This window comes from Rattus norvegicus, chromosome 8, assembly GCF_036323735.1.
Source record: "Rattus norvegicus strain BN/NHsdMcwi chromosome 8, GRCr8, whole genome shotgun sequence".
Classification (NCBI taxonomy): Eukaryota; Metazoa; Chordata; class Mammalia; order Rodentia; family Muridae; genus Rattus; species Rattus norvegicus.
Window position 1 is genome coordinate 116,126,365 of NC_086026.1, and position 18,887 is coordinate 116,145,251.

At 46.3% G+C, this 18,887-nt stretch overlaps 1 protein-coding gene and 1 long non-coding RNA gene across 2 annotated transcripts; one reads left to right on the forward strand and one right to left on the reverse strand.

Moving 5' to 3' along the window:
• Positions 1–14,909: 14,909 nt before the first annotated feature.
• Positions 14,910–15,887, reverse strand: LOC134480099 (uncharacterized). Its single transcript, XR_010054269.1, has 2 exons — positions 15,732–15,887; positions 14,910–15,134 (listed from the first exon to the last, which is right to left on the reverse strand). It is a non-coding gene; the product is annotated as an uncharacterized LOC134480099 (long non-coding RNA).
• A 119-nt stretch (positions 15,888–16,006) lies between these two features.
• Iqcf6 (IQ motif containing F6) lies at positions 16,007–17,060 on the forward strand. The gene is made up of 2 exons (NM_001109362.2): positions 16,007–16,092; positions 16,631–17,060. The coding sequence occupies exons 1-2, from the start codon at positions 16,021–16,023 to the stop codon at positions 16,997–16,999; spliced, it is 441 nt and encodes a 146-aa protein (NP_001102832.2). The 5' UTR covers positions 16,007–16,020; the 3' UTR covers positions 17,000–17,060.
• Positions 17,061–18,887: the final 1,827 nt, after the last annotated feature.

Sequence of the window (18,887 nt, forward strand, 5' to 3'; positions counted from 1 at the left end):
GGGTTGCTCAATGCACCATGGGTAAGCTCTGACAAAACACCTTGAATGTTGAACTAAGTCTTGGTCACTGCTCCTTCTTGTTAGATGTGGCGAAATCCCCACATTCAATTGCACGGGGTCGCGGCCTACAGCTCAACAAACCCAATACGAGGCTCAGAATGGCTTCTCTCAGCAGTGAGGAATAAGGAAGACTAACCACGACTCCCGCCTTTCCTTAATAACGTTTAGAAGCCAGATCTAAAAGGATCAAACTGTTTTCAAGTATCTTAATTGTATCTCGTGAAAAAAAGAGATCTAGGAGTATTTTCAGAGACACAAAAATACCTAGCATCTTACAAAGTAAAATTCTCATTGACTGGCACCCAATCCAAAAGAATCACTGGGCAAAGAAACAGGAAAATACCACCCATATTTGGGGTGGGGGTGGGGTAGCAGTCAATCACAACTGACCCGAATACCAGACTTAGAAAGCAGTTACTGTAACTGCACTCCATATGGGCAAAAGCTTAAATATAGAGACATGGGAGATATTTTAAAAGATCCATATTGAACTCCTAGAGATGAACATGACAGTGTCTGAGATGGAGAATATAACTGGCACATTAGAACAAGTTAGAAAACACAAGGGGGGTTGGGAGAGAGAGAAAGAGAAGGAAGGGAGGGAGGAAAGGCATGGGGAGATAAGCTGAGTCAGCTTTCCGATGCTCTAACAAACGGGAAGACGAAGGGTTTATCTCGGCTCATGTGTTCAGAGGTTTCAGCCTATAATCTGTCGGACCGTTGCTGCAAGGCCTGCGACAAGCAATCGTGGTAGACTTTCATTGAGAATGCAACCGCTCACATCACATCAGGGAGATGAAAGACAAAGCTGGAGACCATGGTCTCACAACCTGCTGGAAGGCAAGCCCCAGTGACCAAAACCCTCTCCCTAGCGCTCACCTTATGAAGCCCCCACCATCTTCCCAGCTGAGGGCCAAGCCTTGACCGTGTGGGCACTTGGGGGAACTTAGCCAAACCATAGCAAAAAGAATCAGAAAAATTGCTCGCTGAAAAATATGGCTGAGAAGTTTCCAAATTTTTTTCTTTTTTTTCTTTCTTTTTTTTTTTTTTTTTGCTATTTAATTAAAATATAATCATACCTGTTGGGGCCAATGTTGGGGTTTAAATCTTGGCCCGCGCCCGGATAAAACACACCAAGCCAACATGGTTCCACGTGGAGAGGTTTAATGAGAGAAGAAGAGGAGAGGAGAGGAAAGGCCGGCCATGAGCACGTGGAGGGAAGAGGTGGAGGTAGAGAGAAAGGACAGGGAAGAGAGGAAGAGCAGGGAAGAGAAGAGAACAAAGAGAGAGAGGAGTGGGTAAACAGGCCCTTATATAGTGTCTGTCGCAGCTGGCTGTTGCCAGGCAACTGTGGGCGGAGCATACCTGGCTGCTCCCAGGTAGCTGTGAGGGTGGAGCTTAGAATGAATACCAACAATACCATTCTCCTTCTCTTCCCTCTCTCCTAATCCTTCAACTTCTGTCCCCTCCCAAATTCAAGGCCTCCTTATCTTTAATCAATGTTGTTACATATACATAGAAGACAAATCAATACAAATACATATAAATACAAACCGCTGAGTCCGTCAGTGTTGCCTGCCTGTGTGTGTTTTAGGGATGACCACTTGGTATTGGAAAACCACTTGGGGGGGTCTCATCCTGGTGGAAAATGAATCCTCTTTCCCAGCAGTTGTGGATAGCTCCTCCTCTGGGGAGGGGACCCTGTGAGACTCTGAGGTTTTCCCCATCTATGTTGGGATGTCAACTGTTGTTGGAATTGTTCAGGTTTTGTTCAGGCAGCCATGTTGTTGAGATCTCATGGCTATATCTTCCCGGTCATAGCTAGAAGGCACATTCTTCCAGCAGACTTCCTCTGGCTCTTATGATCTCTCTGACCCCTTTCCCCACATCTTCTCTGAGTCTTGCCTGTGTGCACACACAGGTTTTAAAAATGTCACTTCCATCCTGACATGCTTTGAAAAGGGAAAATAAAAAAGCAATTCTGTGGTAACATTTACTTTAAAAACCCGACACTGGGGATATATAGTTGAGAGAGAAGGCAGGCACGTTTTCAGTATTTATGAGTCCCTGGGTTTGGTCTTCAGTACTTAAAAAAGTGCCTCTTCTAAAACAGTAAACACTGTTCAAAACTGTCGGAGTTAGTTTTCTTGGAATCTGGAAACCAGTCAAAAGATTAAAGCAGCCGGGCAAGTGCTTAATGAAGACAAACCAAGCAAGGAAAACCTTGAATCTTGATTAGCGAGCTCAATCAAGTATTTAACTTACCCTGGACACCCCCACCCCCAAGCTCAGTGCAGCCTTACAGACCTCAGCAAAGGCTCGACCATTTCAGACCTAACTCTGAGAGAATTGTGGTCATTTCCTTTATCCTGTCTGTTGTCTCCCTGCAGGACTAGCCTAAAGGGCTTGCCTTTATTTAGCCAGACTCCACTGAGCAGCTGCCCAGGGGTGTTTGCAAAAAACACTGAAAGCAAATCCATTAGCCACCACCCCCTGGCGCCCCGCAGTAAAAGCAGAGCAAACAAAGCAAACAGAAACCACTGGGAGAAAGAGTCCTGGAATGAGTCTTTTTTTTTTTTTCTTTTGGAGAATGCAGGCTTTGAACAACCCCCTCATTCCTGCCATTCTAAAGATGTGTGCAGAAGAGATCTGAGGAGGACCCTACAATGGGAATGACACGGTAAACACTGCTGACAGGCATTAGACATAGAACACACCTGTAGGTAAAGCCATTCCCAGAATCTATAGTTATATAAAGGAAGATCTCAGTGCCTGGGTCGGGCTAACTCTCTATGAGCTGTTGGCCAGAGAGTCTGCTGAGGCCCCCAAAGCAGTATAAGCTACTGACATAGTTATTCTTGGCCACCAGAACTAGATGATAAGACACCGGTGTGGAAGACATCATGTGCTTTGATTGCAGAATGAAATTAAGTGGGACCTGAACTGGAACCTTCCTCACTACTAGCTAGTATTTGTGGTTCAGAAGGTATTATGCCAGTATGATGGTTTAAATAACTATGGCCCTCATAGACTCATGTGTTTGAATGCTTGGTCCATAAAGAGTGGCACTATTAGGAGGTGTGGCGTTATTGGAGAAGCATGTCACTGTGAGGGAGCAATATATATATATATATATATATATATATATATATATATATATTTCAAAGCGGGTAAGACAAATATATATATGTGTATGTGTGTGTGTACATATATACATACATACACACACCACACACCACACACACACACACACCCACACACACACACACACACACACACATATGCTTAAGCTCTGTCCAGTGTAAGTCAGTCTCCTGGTTGCCTTCCGGATCAAAATGTAGAACGTTTGGCTCCTCCAGCACCATATCTGTCTGACACTGCCGTGCTTCCCGCCATGATGATAATGGACTAAACCTCTGAAACTGTAAGGCAGCGCCAATTAAACGTTGTCCTTTATAAGAATTGATTTGGTCCTGGTGTCTCTTCACAGCAATAAAACCCAAACTAAGACAGCTGGCCTCTGGGCAAAAATATCAGTTTTACCCAGCCGTGAACCCTGCATTCCAAACTACTGACCGGCCAGCCAAAACGCACTCAAGAGCACAGTGGTGATGCTACGCTTTGTAAAAGGAGGTGTGGTGTGGCGGGTGGGGGGGGAGGGGGAAGGGGGTGGGCGGGCGGGGGGGTGCCCTAGCAGGCCCATGCTGAGGCGTCCCAGCTTGAGGTAGCAGTCATGGCAGGTCTAGGATAAAATGAAGTTGATTTGGAGCCATGGGAAGGGGGTTGAGAGGGAGCAGAGGCAGAGAAAGAAAGGGGACAGAGAAGGAGAGGAGGGGGGAGACAGACAGAGAGAAAGAGAAAAAAGAGAAGAGAGAAGAGGCCAGCGGGAACACATGAAGAGGTAGAGAAGAGGGAGAGGACAAAGAGAGAGAGGGGGAGAGGGGGAGAGGGAGGGGAGAGAGAGAGAGAGAGAGAGAGAGAGAGAGAGAGAGAGAGAGAGTTTTTTTTTATATAACAAACCAGGCTCCTACCTGGCTGTTGCTAGGTAACTGTCGGCCAGAGCCCAGAAGGAATGCTAACTTGCTAACAAGTGGCATGACTGTTAAGAAGTTAACCAACTACTTTCTTCTTGAATTAGAGGCATGCACATGGGAAAGGATCCACCTCTGGCCTGTAGACCCGGCCTGTGACTGGAGAGGTCCTGAGGTCCTAGGAGGGGCAGCAACTGCTGTTGTCTTGCTACATAACGCACCTGAAAATTGCTTTCTAAATAGTTCTGCTGGTGCTCTTAGATCAGGGCTGCAGTCAGCTTTGTCCAAAGAAGGTTCGTTTCCGAAGTGGGCACTGTTACTGCAGAAGCTCATAATGTTGGCTTTGCAGCCCTAAATGGAACATCTGCACCCTCTAAGACACGGAGGGCATCATGGAAGAATGGGCAGAAAGAATGTCGGAGCCAGAGGAAGGGACAGAATGACGTGGCCTGCTGTCTTCCTGGCGTGGTATCACCTGTTGCAGTCTTGGACCTTCAGTATCTCTGATTAAGGCAGGAGACATACAGGGGGTAGGGTAGGGCCAAGCAATAGTTTGCTATAGAGTTGGGAGGAGCTCACAAAATTCTGCTCCTCTCTGGGGACCAGTGGGCGGTTAATCGTTGCTGGAGGAAGGAATGACATTTTCTTTAGCAGTGTAGCCATGGGTAAGCTGCCTGTGATCTTATAACTAACCTTTCGCCCATGCTCCTGTAAGTGACCCTGACTTAAATCATTGTGATGGGGGTGGGTTGGGGGGGAGTGAGACTAGGAAAGTAGAAGGGAGAATTGAGAAGAAGGGCACCATTAGGAGTTGGAAGACAAGACAGAGTGATGGTGGCGAATGTGTTCAAAGTCTATTATATGGGTGTATAAAAATGTTGTAATGAAAAGTGTGTGTGTGTGTGTGTGTGTGTGTGTGTGTGTGTGTGTGATGTGTGTGGTGCTCGTGAAGACCAATGGTCAGATCCCCTGGGGTTGGAGTTACAGATGGCCATGAGCTGTCACCTAGGCGCCTGAGCTCTCTACAAGAACACCCAGTGCTTTTAAATTCTGAGTTTTCCCTAGCCCCTAAAATCTCTCTTAAAAAAACACCACATCCAAATGTCCTGATCTGGTAGCCAGGGATGAGAACTTACAGGCAGTTTTCCAGCTAAGGAAGCTGGGTTCACAGCTTCCCTGTCTTTCTGTTATGGGGACCAAGCAAGCATTGACCTTAAAGCAATCTACATCCTGTTCCCTATACATCCTGCTAGCTTGTGTGCACGTTTCTCTCTCCCCTCTCCCTCTTCTTCTCCCTCTCCTCTTCATCCACCTACCCACAAGCTTTTGACTCCTCATTCTTCATTTAATTACAGAGAGAGAGAGAGAGAGAGAGAGAGAGAGAGAGAGAGAGAGAGAGAGGCTTCTTTCCCAACTCACTGATCCCTCCCTAATCAGGTAATAGACCTTTTAACTAGCTTCCTATGTGGTGGTATGTGTGCATTTAATCTACACCTTCTATCTGAAGAACCGAGAGCTGCCCCAGGCCAGATTTTCACCTATACTTCAGGAGAGCAGGTTTCCAACACCAGAGTGATAGCCAGTGAGGACAGAAGCAGGAGGCTTGTAAGACAAGAGCGGCAAAGGCATCTGCCAGTGCAAACAGCTGCCTATGAAGGACTCCCAGTCACAGTACAACTAGGCAGTAGGTCTGGCTGCCACGCAAGCGCAGTGCTATGACAGGCACACGGCAAACACATGTACCTAGATCTTTTTCCTTCTGCTTAGGGCGGAGTGCTGGTTGCCCTGGTGCTGAAATCACAAGTTAGCTGGGGCTCGAAGTCAATGACAAGGATAGGATGCTTTGCACAGGTTATATACCAGGTTATATACAGGTTATATATTAGCTGCATCCTTTAAATGTCCCCACCCCTTTGGGAAGGCATCAGTGTTTGCTGGTAATCTGTAGCATCATTTTGTGCAAACTTTGCCACAGTTTCCCCTGCCATGACCAGCTTGTAGAGTTAGACACAGTTCACTTGGCAGTGCAGAATGTTGTGGCTTACAGCAGTCGCAAACGCCACGCATGAATTGTGTTTAGTCAACCCAGTGGCACGGAGAGAAATTCTTATTCAGCCCCATCTTTACGGGATGCCTCCATCCGAAAAGATGTGGCCAAATGGTCAATCATAAAGGCTCTCCGAAGCTAAAGAGAGCTGGGTGGTTGCATGAGGGAGCCTGGAGGAGTTGTAGATGTGAGCGGACCAGAACAGTTATTGTCTTGGATACCTGTGAGTCACTCTTACAAGTAAACATTGCCTTAAGAGCAGCTGCAATGTTGGGGTGAGCCTTTACAACAAACACTCCAGGAGACAAGAGCTGCTTTATATAGGGCGTACAATTCCCACAGTCCCCTCGGCCCATAAGCTTCTGGCCCCAGACTGCTAAGATCCTTGATATCTAGTATATATCCCTTTGCTCTTAGACACTAACTACACTAAATTCCAGGCTAAATTGTCCCCATTCTCCTCACTGTAAGTGTGCATGCATAGCCACACAGCACATATTGGTAATTCAACAGTAATCAGTAACCTCTCCATAGGGAGTATTATCTTTATATTCTCCAACAACTTCCTTTAGGGATTTAAACTATTAATTGTTTTGCTTTATGTTATCCATTGGTCACCCAACTGGGGACAGGTAGCAAGCTATGACTATCTTATAATAGAGGGACTCTTTCCTAAAGGCAAGCCTAGAGAATTACTGCTCAATTATATCCACCTAACCACTGAAATCCCTGTGTATAGTGGCTTTAGTGGTGCTTTATCCAGATCTGACTTTCCCAAGAGAGAAAAAGAATCACAACACAGTACACAGAATGGTCAACATGTATCCATTGTCTTCCGACCTTCCTTTATACTCAATTAGCCAAGCCTCCTCGGGTCAGTTCCCTCATTAGAACACATCCATCCCAACAGAGATAAGCTGTTTTTAGTCCCATAAGCTTGTGGCTCTTACTGGTAGGTGGAGAAAAGAGCATTGCAGGGCTATGGATTGAAGTTATCAGGCTGCTACAAATGTAACAAACACGCGAGTCTATTGTAACACAGCCTTGTATCCACACAACATTTGTAGGAGATTCTGGCCCAGATGGTTGGTGTCAGATGGCTGAGTTGTGCTATGTGTTCCTGGGTGTACCTGCCTATCTGTCTGTGTTTCTATGTCGTGTGTCTTGGTTATAGGGGAAGGGATCCATGCCATCTAAGAGCAACCTGCTACGGGTATAAATAATTGTGGCCAAGCACAGGGTAGCCTAGCAGCTGTGGTTCAGCAAGAACAGATATTAATAACACCATTCCCACCCTGGCTCTGAGTAAAGAATGTGACCTGTTCTCTTGGCTCAACCCTATGTGATAGGGTGAATGGCTGTGTTCAACATTTCAGCTCATAGCAAGTGTCTTCATAGTGTTTGCTTAATTATGCTGTTACCATGGCCTTAATGTCTCCACTATTCATACAGTACCCACCATAATGGACAGGGTCTACTGCCGAAGTTTCATGGGGCTATCCTTTGCTTGCAGATTGTGCACAAGCAGAAAGCGAGGGCTAATATAAAGTTCTTCATAGTTGAAAACTGTCGGAGCCAAAGAATACCCCCAATTGGTGCAGAGTCCTTCTGCAAGTCCTGGGAGTTGGGGCGGGATGCCTTCTGCTTTAGCCTTAAGAAAAATTTCTGTTGAGTCACAAGATGGCAACTAAGGTAACAGGACAAAGACCTCAATCTCTACACCCAACAAAGCACGTATGTTTTATAAAATTATTTAAAAAAAAAATCACGGGGTTGGAGAGATGGCTCAGCGGTTAAGAGCACCGACTGCTCTTCCTGAGGTCCTGAGTTCAAATCCCAGCAACCACATGGTGGCTCACAACCATCTGTAACAGTATCTGATGCCCTCTTCTGGAAGGCAGAAGCTACAGTGTACTCATATACAATAAATAAAATCTTAAAAAAATTAAAAAAAAATCACCTGGCAAGAAGGGTGATCTCTTAGAATTCTTTCCCTCTCTATATTCATCATACACAGAGAGAGCAAGTGAAAAATAAGTAAATAAATGTATATAAAAAACATGGTGTGTGTGTGTGTGTGTGTGTGTGTGTGTGTGTGCACACGCGCAAGCGCGCGCACGCATAGTATGCCAGCCTGGGCTAAGTTATAAGTTCTAGGCTAGCTGGGGCTATAGACTGACATCCTATTTCAAAAAGCAGGGGCTTCTGGGAGGTGACTCCATTAATAACCTTTGGGATTTGAGTTCATACGCCCAAAGCACCCATGTAAAAACTGGCATGGTGACACACATTTGTCATCCCAGTGCTGGGACTCACAGGCAGAAGGCTCTCTGGAGACTCACTAGACAGCCAATTAGTGAGCTCCGTATTCAGAAAAGAATCAAGTAGGGATATCCTCTTTCCTTGAAGCTGTTCAACATTGTCCTGGAAATTCTAGAGAGAGAATTAAGGAAGGAAGGAAACTAAAACAGACGTGACCTCTATTTGTAGCTGACAGCGTACAGAAAATCCAGGAGCATCGAAGGAAGTTCTGGGGCTGATAAAACTGGCTCAGCAAAGCTTTGAGCAGGAAGTCCAATGTGGAAAACTCATTTGTATTTCTACATATGAGCAATAAGCTATTCAAAAATGAAATTAAGAAAACAAATCTATGAATAAAGAGCACTAAAAGGAATAAAGATGTTAGGAATAAATTTAACCAAGCAGGTGCAAAACTTGTACCCAGAAAACTGTGATGCTTGGTGGGAAGAAGCTGAAGAGGATCCAGTAAGTGCAAACATTCCAAGTTCATAGGCAGAGAAATAATCTACAGATTCAATGTAATCCTTATTTAAATTCCCACTCTTTCTTTGAATCACTTGACAAGCTAATCTTTAAGATCATGTGGAACACAAAAGACTCAGAAGCCCCAAAACAACACTGAAAAGAAATGGGGGACTTGTACTTCTCAATTCCCAGTTTTAACACATATTACAAAGCTATAGTAACCAAAACAGTATGGTACTGGCAGAAGGGTAGAGATATACATTACTGGAATGAAATTGAGAGGCTGGAAATTAGCCTGTACACCTATGTTTGGTTGATGTTTTGAGGTGCTGGTTGAGACAAGGTCTCTCTATGTAGTCCTAACTGTTCTAGAACTTGCTATGTAGACCAGGCTGGTCTTAAACTCACAGAGACGGCCTTGTGAGTGCTAGGATTAAAGGCATGTGCCACCTAGCTTGGCTGTGTTCTGTTGATTTTTAACAAGGGTACAAAGACATGGGGCAGGGGTGGTATTTTACCAAAAACATTATAATAACTGGGTATAATTATGATTGTGAGTGCTTGGATTCTAACCTGGCAAATATGAACTCAAAGTTAATTGAAGATGTCACTGTAAAAGATAATATTATAAAACTCCTTAAAAGAAAGCATATAATGGGACTGGAGAAGTAGTTCAGTGGTTAGGAGCGCTGACTGTTTTCTCAGAGGACTGGGGTTCAGTTCCCAACACCCACATGGTACTTCTCAACTGTCTGTACCTCCAAGATCTGACACCCTTACACAAACATACATGCAGGCAAAACACCAATGCAGATATAAACAAACAAACAAACAACTTTTTTTTAAAAAAGAAAGAAAGCATGTAACTAAACCCTTATGATCTCGGAGTTTTCAAACGTCCCTTAGTTACGACACCAAAGCACAAACAACAAAGGGAAAATAGATAATTCAATCTTGTGTTACCTGTCTATTGCTGTGATAAAACACCATGAACTAAGCAACTTATAATAGAAAGCGTTTAATTCAGAACTTATGGTTTCAGAGAGTTAGAGTCCGTGATGGGGGAACAAAGGCATAGTGTCAGGAGCAGCTGATGAGAGCTTACATCTTGATCTGAAGGGAGGAGGGGAAGATGTGGGGTATGGGGACTGGGATGGCATGAATCTTTTGAAACCTCAAAGCCAGCTTCCGGTGACACATCCTCCAACAAGGACACATTTCCTAATCCTTCTCAAACAGTTCCACCAACTTGGGTCCAAGCATTCAAACATATGAGACTATGGCTGGACACATATGTGGAGAAGTTCAATAGATAGTACTTAAAAAGCTATCAAATGGGGGCTGGGGATTTAGCTCAGTGGTAGAGCGCTTACCTAGGAAGCGCAAGGCCCTGGGTTCGATCCCCAGCTCCGGGAAAAAAAAAAAGAACCAAAAAAAAAAAAAAAAAAAAAAGCTATCAAATGAACTGGGTGGTGGTGGCTCACTCTTTTAATCCTGACACTCAGAAGGCAGAGGCAGGCAGATTTGTGAGTTCAAGGCCAGCCTGTTCTAAAACAAAAAGCTATCAAATGGCCAAGAAGTGTATGCAAATGTGCCCGACATCATGAACCCCAGGGAGGTGAAAGCCTGGGTCACAGTGAGACACCACTGCACACTCGAGCATGGTTATAATGTCATAGGGGACTATTACCATTACATGTGAGAATACAGATACTGGTGAGCATGGAAAATGGTTCAGCTGCGTGAAAACAAAAATCAGTGTTCTGGTTTCCCGAAAAGTCAGATCCCAAACGATCATGCCCAGTTACGTCTGAAAAATAAAAATGGAAGGCAGGCTCGCATTTTTAAAAAAAATTCATTGTGTTATTTTTAGTTTTGTGTCGCATGTGTCTGTATGGGGACATGCTCACGTGAGTGCAGGTTCCTGTGGAAACCAGAGAGAGTCAGGGTCCCTCTGTAGCTACAGTCGTAAGCAGCCGTGAGCCTCCTGATGTGGGTGGTAGGGACCAAACTCTTGGAAGAAGAGCGGCTTGGGTCTTAACTGCTGAGCTGTCTCTCCAACATGTGGAGACAAGCGTTTAAACCAACTCTGTACATGAGTGTTCGTGGAAGCACCTTTAACAGCCATAAAAATGTGGAAAGAACTCAAGAGCTCACCACCTGATAAGTATCCCAACAAAATGTGGGATGACCTTGCAGCGGGATACTGCTGTCCAACCCTGAAAATGAATGGAATACAGGCAAGCTTGACCTCAGGGATGAAACTTGAAATCATTCCACTAACTAAGAAGTCAGCCAAGGAAGCCCTCTTACACAAAGTTTCCAGAATATATCTAGAGATATATAGAGACTGAAGGCCTGGGATGGCCGAGAGGCCATGATGGGTGGTTGCTCAATAGACATAAAGTCGCTTTTTGAAATTATATAAAAATGGAATTAACCATTTGAATGAATGACTTTTGATGATGCCAAGAAGTGCATGCTGATAGGAGCCTGATATAGCTGTCTCCTGAGAGGCTCTGCCAGAGTTTGACAAATACAGAGGTGGATGTTCGCAGCCAACCATTGAACTGAGACTGGGGTCCCCAATGGAGGAGTTAGAAAAAAACACTGAAGGAGCTGAAAGGGTTTGCAAGCCCATAAGAAGAACAATATCAACCAACCAGAGCTCCCAGGGACTAAACCACCATCCAAAGAGAACACAGGGGTGGACCTATGGCTCCATCCACATATGTAGCTGAGGATGGCCTTGTTGGGAGGAGAGGCCCTTAGTCCTGTCAGGGCTCGATGCCCCTGAGTAGGGGAATGTCGGAGTGGGGAGGTGGTAGTGAGTAGGTGGGTGGGTGAGGGAGCACCCTCATAGAAGTGGGAGGGGGGGATGGGATAGCGGGTTTCTGGAGGGGAAACCAGGAAAGGGGATAACATTTAAAATGTAAATTTAAAAAATCCAATAAAACAAGTAGCGGTGGTTTCTAAATATCATTGAGTACGTTAAACCCTCTGGATGGTGCAGTTTTAGATGGTTAGTGGTTGATTCCATCAGATTTTTTTAAATTTCGATTATAAAAGAATACACACACACACACACACACACACACACACACACATACACACACAGATATGCTGTTTATAAATGTCTAGGACATCATCTAAGCTAGGAGCAGCAGGAATTGAAGGAGGGAAAGTTTGGCATGAAATGTGTCCATTTTTATAGGAATGAATATGTTGAGCTTTTTAGCTTTTGTCTTTTATTAACTTTTCAGGTTAGCGTACAAAGTAACGGTTGTCAATATGTTTGTTTAAACATATTCATTTTTTAAAAAAAGATTTATTTATTTATTATAAAGAAGTACACCGTAGCTGTCTTCAATCACACCAGAAGAGGGCATCAGATTTCATTACAGATGGTTGTGAGCCATCATGTGGTTGCTGGGATTTGAACTTAGGACCTCTGGGAGAGCAGTCAGCAGTGCTCTTAACCACTGAGCCATCTCTCCAGCCCCATATTCATGTTTTAAGTTATTTAAATTGCTTTAATAGGAAAATTAAGTCTGTATACACATGACATAAAGGAATACGTTTGAGGGCAAATTTCATACGAAATTCACTTTCCCCCTTTTAATGTTTCTGTATATCAAACTTTTAGCAGAAGAAACACACCATATATTTCATCAAAAACAATTAAGCAAGCAGAGAAGATGGGGCTGGAGCAATGGCTCTGTGAGGAGGAGTGGTGGCTGTACAGGCATGAGGACCTGAGCTCAGGTCTTAGCACCTACATCACAGGCTAGGCTTGGCTGTATATACACCTGTAACCCCAGAACTGCCGGGACAGAGAGGAAAATTGCTGGAGCTTGCTGTCGACCAGCCTAGCTCCAGGTTCAGAGACCCTGTCTCGAGGGAATGAGATGGAGAGAGATAGAGCGGACATCCTCCAGCCTCTTGTATTTATTTATACCGGGAGGGAGCTATAAGGTAACAGAGCTTGCAAGGATCATGGTGTGTGATCCTTAGTAAGAATCAGGGGTTCATCATACTTCTTGCCTTAGTCCATTTCGTTGTTGCTGTAATAAACGACCCGGTGCCGAATAACTTTGTAAAGAAAGAAATTCACTTAACTCGTGGTGGGTACCATCTGAATGGCGGAGTTATTGGGAAAGTCAGAGGGCTAGTTCAGAAATCAGTTTCATTTTCAACAGTTTTGACTGGGAACTTTCAGGACTCCTGCTCTATTGGTCCGTTTAGAGGGTAGCACCTCAGTAATAAGACCTCTCTCTAAGACTCAATCCGCGGTGCCGCCATCTTGGGGACCAAGTTTACAACCTAGAAACTTTCTAGAGGATGGAGCACACAGGAACCAGAGACGACCAGAGCACTCTCCAGCACACCGGCTGCCACTGTGGAACTAAAAAATATGTGAGCATAAAAGGACAAGTGAGGTTTTTCAAGTTCATCCAAAGAGGAGACGAAGCCAGGATACCATGGTAACATCCCACAGAGCCAGAATGGAGCGGGGCGATCCACGAGGAAAAATGGGGAGTGAAGCGGGATTTGGGCCACAGCAACCTGGTCCGATGGGCTGAGTCCAGGAAGAGAGTCATGTCTACAGCCCTTCTCTGTGCGATCCGTTCTGTAGGAACGAACTTCTGATCACAGCCCCCCCTGGAATGGGTGGGGTTGCTACAAAGACAAACGCCTTTGGGATGATTGGCGGCTGTGTTCTGCTCGCCCAGCTAGACAGCCATTAACAGGAGAAAGGTGATTTCTTTTCAGGACTTTGAACGCAATGGAAAGAGTTTGCTTGGTTGGACCTGCAACACGTCCATATGGACACTTTCATGCTGGTGTATGAGGCAGCAGGAGCCTCCGATACATAAACAGGAGCTGTGGGCGGTGTATGATCCTATAGCCATCCACACTCAAAAAAAAGAAAAAAATGTAGAAAAAAGAGCAGTCGCGCTGAAACCAGAATGGCCTTCCAGACCCCAAAGGGCTTGCACCGTCTCTGTATTGTTTGTTCCTTTGTTCCTGGATCATCGGGGACCAACTGCAGAGCTCAGTCTTGGAAACACAGTACTCGGTGAGCTCCCAGGAGACCTAGCTACACAATGACACGCTCCCAGCATGAAGGGACAGATTCGGGTTTTGTGGGACCTGAAGCTTATAGCATTTAGAAGGCCAATTTTCAGAATAGTACAAAGCATACAAACTCGCAGGCACAAAGCTCACTGAGCGTTTAGGACAGGAAATCACCCCCAGTCACTGGCGTTTGAAAGGTGGTTTCATGCTCTTCATATAAGGGTGTCTTTATATTGACTGCCCAGTCTCTGATACTTTCCCACTTCTTAAGCTATATGTCCTTGAGTACTCCTTCATACGGTGATTTTATATCATTTTCTGAAAAAAAAAGTTATTGCTGACAATTGAGATGCTTAAAGCCTGAGAGTTTTCTTGTGGACCTCCACTTCCTGGGTTTGGTCCAATGATCAGTTTCTGAGAATACTTTTTAAAATCTTTGTGGACATGCATGCGTGTGTTCTGTGTATGTGTGTGCATGTGGGGAAAGCTGCTTACCTCTGCTTACTTACATGGAGGCCAGAGGTCAACTTCTTCAGATGCCCTCCTTAATTGCCCCACCACCACCCCCTTTATAAGACAGAGCCTCTCACCGAACCAGAGCTTACCATTCTGGCTAGGCCAGCTGACCAGCGAGCACTCAGGATTCCCCATCTTTATCCATTCTCCGAGCTATGGGTCAATGGGTACATTGGGCATGAGGTGCAGAGGACCCACAGTCCTATACTTGCACAGAGCTAGATCTTATCTTACCCACTGAGCTAGATCTTCAACCCCAATTTTAATAAGTTCTATTTTTACAAACTCCCATTAGGTTGGAGACATGGCTCCACAGAGGGCACTTGTCTATCCTGTGGAAGGCTCTGGATTTACTGCCAAGTTTTGGTGGGGGGAAGGAGAGGTGGAGAAAAAAAGAGAAAGGAACCATATATGTTTATGCTTGTATCATTGCACTGCCAAGTGTGCTCTGAACAAGGCACTTAATTTTAGTCAAACACAGATAAGAGCTCAGCGGTTAAGCACACTTAACGGTTCCTGCAGAGGACCCAGGTAAGATTCCCAGCAGCGACGCAGCAGCTCACAGCCATCTGAAACCCTGGTTTCAGGGGATGCCGTCTTCTGAGCTACATAGACCCCTGCACGCACATGTGCACCTGTATTCACACATGTAAGAACAGAAGTTAAAAAATGTGGATGAAAATTAGGATCTTCAGCTTGGGGAATTAATTATATGCCTGACCTCAGGAAGGATTTTCTCCAGTAGGTTTCTGGCTCCCCACTTTCCTAGTCCACAGTATTCCTTTTCAACCCCCTTACTTTTAGTGCCAGGTTCTATGGGACACGTGGATGTCACATCAGAAGTACCTCTGTCCTTTTGTCTTTGTGCTGTGACACAGGGTGAATGAATGCAGCAGCTTCAGAAGGACAGGAGCAGAAGTCCCTGCTCTCACAGGCACCTGTGACTCATACAGGGCTCTGCTTGTTAATGTAAACCAGCCACCTCCCAGCTCAGCATCCCCTTCGTTGCATCCCCAAAGAGGCTGTCTTTCCATACAAAGCTCCAGGAGGCATGACGGGGGAGCCTCGGGCAGATGAGACAAGAGGCCCTCTCTAACTGAAGCTAAGACATGTGGACAAAAACATACATTTCTGTTGCTTCACGCTGCCTGGGACCCTTCCAGGAGCCTTGACATTGAAGTCTTCCCAAACCCACAATGGCTGTTAGCAGCCTTAACCCAAGACCATCTTACCTGAAAGTTGCATAACTCTTCAGGGCAACCAGGAGGTAGAGATGAGTCTGTGAAGTAACTGGAGGCCCCAGAAGTCTGCATGCCCAAGGATAGGAGTACATGAATACAGAACTTGGCCAATCCAGAAGGAGGCAACGCTATGGTTAAAATGCAGGCAGACAGGACCTGATGAGAAGGCTCCTGGGAAGATGGGCGGAGTCCAGTGATGGCCATGTGACTAATAGTTGAGGGCGGGGCTAAAGCTAGGGTAGCCTAAATGACAGATGAGTGGACTCTAAAGACCAAGGCCATGGACATAAAAACTGCGAGTACAGACCTTTCAAAAGAGACCTGCCCAGCAGATAACGAGCAGTGTGTAAAGGTGAGTAGGTGTCCTAGCTAAGGTTTCTCTTTCTGCGACAAAATACCTTGACCAAAAAGCAGCTGGGGGAGGAAAGGGTTTACTCAATTTATACTTCCAGATTATAGGCCGTCATTGGAGGAAGTCAGGACAGGAGCTGATGCAGAGGCCATGGAGGGGTGCTGCTTACTGGCTTGCTTCCCCTGGCTTGCTCAGCCTGCTTTCTTATAGAACTCAGGACTACCAGGCCAAAGATGGCACCACACACCATAGGCTGGGCCCTCCCCGATTGATCACTCATTGAGAAAATGCCTTACAGCTGGATCTCATGGAGGCATTTCCTCTTCGATGACTCTTGCTTGTGTCATTTTAACACCCAAAACCAGCCAGTACAGTAGAGGCTAGAAATAAGAATGGGGGTGGGTCTAGAGACAAGAGGTCAGGACAGCCCAGGACAGGCCATCTTTCTCCCCAAGGACAGAAGTGGGGATGGGAATGGCTGAGAGCCCCATTGAACATCTCCATGTTTTTCTTCCCTCACCCCCCCAACCCCAATCAGTTAGAGAAGACAGCCATAAAGATACAGTCATGGTGGCGAGGCAACGTGGTCCGCCGAGCGCTACTGGATGCAGCACTTGGAGCGTGGGCCATCCAGTGCTGGTGGCGGTCAATGCAAACCAAGATAGTGGAGCAGAAGAGGCGCTTGGCGCTGAGACTCTACACCTGCCAGGAATGGGCAGTGGTCAAAGTTCAGGCATACGTGCGCATGTGGCAGGCCCGCAGACGATTCCTCCAGGCACGACAAGCAGCCTGCACTATCCAGGCTCACTGGCGCTGGTATGCCAGCCAAAGCCAAGCTATGATCCACGGCCGCTACGAGGTCGAAGCCAGCCGGCTGGAGCTTGACATCGAAATCCTTATGACCTAGGGCGCTGGCAAAGCCAGGGGGCTGGATCTCCTTCCCAATAAAGACACTAACTGACCACAGACTCACCCTGTGGATATTGGACCCATAGAGAATTCAGCCCTTACTTTCAGAAACATTCCCTGGTGTGGTGCACTGTCCCTGTCCCCAGAGATCCAGCCTAGGTCCCTGCTCCTAATGACATACTTAGCCAATCCTGTGCAAAAAGGACTGCAGGGTTCAGGCCAGGTCTTCACGCCTGGAGCAGCTGGATTGGGGTCCCTCCACCATGGGAATAAGCTTTAGGCTTTGCACTTCTGCAGCTCTTGCCTAAACATCTCCATTCAGAGTCCAGCTCCAGAGAGTCTGGCTGCAGCTGGGCCAACTGGGAAAACAGGGATTCCACAGCATGAACCATAGCGCTCGAGGGGCCAGCACGGGGCTTGGCAGGGAGCCAGGAGGACAGCACACCTCAGCAGAGCAGCAGCAGGACACACATGTGTCCTGTGAGCTTGTGGGGGAGGCTGTCTTGCAGAGCCAGCCCCTGGGGAAAGCCAGAGCTGAGTGGAGAGGCAGCAGCTGTGCCTGCTGCCTCTGTCCCCTGAGGCTGAGCACCAAGGCTTCCCTCCCTCTGCTGGACACTCCCTGAGAGAAGCAGACATGGCTTAGGGGTTCAAAGGGGCAGCTGTGGTGGATACACAAGCAGGGTATGACTGGAGGCCATGGCTCATAGCCTTCAGACTCTACTGTCCTCAGAAGGAGCTATGCTGATCCCTCCTCTGACTGCCACCCTCTGCTGGGCCAGCCTCAGTGGCTGCTGCTGACCTTGGCTTTGCTGGACCTCTCACAGTCTTGGCTCATCTCTCATTTCTGCTTTGTTTCTGAGCTTTCGGTGCCTTTCAAGTAGATCCCTCAGGAGTCTAAACTTCCAACATAAACATCTGAGGTCTACCTCTCCCTAGGATCTAGGGGTGGTTGGTCCTTCATGGAGAGTAGGAGGGACAGATATTGGGTGTGCAGGAGTCAGGGGTCTTCATGGTGGTTTTGCTGGAGAAGGTTGTTTCCAACCTCAACTCCCCTCGTATGTGTGCACACATGTGCATGCATGTACATGTGCGTGTGCTTGCATGTGTATTCTTGTATGTGTGCACACATGCGCATGCATGTGCATATGTGTGTGCTTGTATGTGTATTCTTATATGTGTGTGTGGATACATGCATGTGTGTCCAAGTGTGTATGTATGCATATGTGTGCATGTGTGCATATGTGTTCTTGTATGTGTGTGTGCGTGTGTGCATGTGCATGTGATAGATTCCAGCATAGCAGGAGTAGTTCCCATCACCTCCATTTGCTGCTGATGGCAGTGATGGATCTGGGCATCAGACTTTCTGAATAGATGTTGTTCTTCCAAGAGATCCTTCTACAAACTCCAGATACAGTTCTCCTCCCACTCTTCACAGCCATGAGTGAGGTGAGATGGGTAAGGTATGAAGGTGACCGTGAGGGAAGTTCTTCCAGTCTGGCCTTATTGTTGCCATCCCAACAGTGATGTGTGTTTAAAACCTGGGCTGGCAAGGGCTGAAGACTGATCCTCCTCTGGAGAGAACATTGTCTTCTCCTGAGCCATTAAAAAAAATACCATGCAGTCAGAGATTCTCTTTTGAGTATGCTGATGTGAGGCATGGGCATCGAGTGTGTGGCCACATCTAGGAACAGCTGATTTAAATGCTTTTCACCGAGCCTGTGTACTCTGACTTGGAGACGGTCATAGAGAATTCCAGTACGAATCAAGCAGGCTCAGGGTCATCAAGGCTTCGAGTTCTCCAGTGACCTAAGAGTGCAAAGTGAAGTGAGGCTCAGGAGGGAGATCCACTTTGGGTCAAAAACATTTGGCATCAGAAAGACATAGCT

Bases quoted from the DNA above. Each gene is read 5' to 3' on its own strand.
- Iqcf6 (NM_001109362.2), top strand. From the start codon at position 16,021: ATGGACATAAAAACTGCGAGTACAGACCTTTCAAAAGAGACCTGCCCA. The intron at 16,093-16,630 runs GTGAGTAGGTGT...AACCCCAATCAG, and splicing joins ATAACGAGCAGTGTGTAAAG to TTAGAGAAGACAGCCATAAA.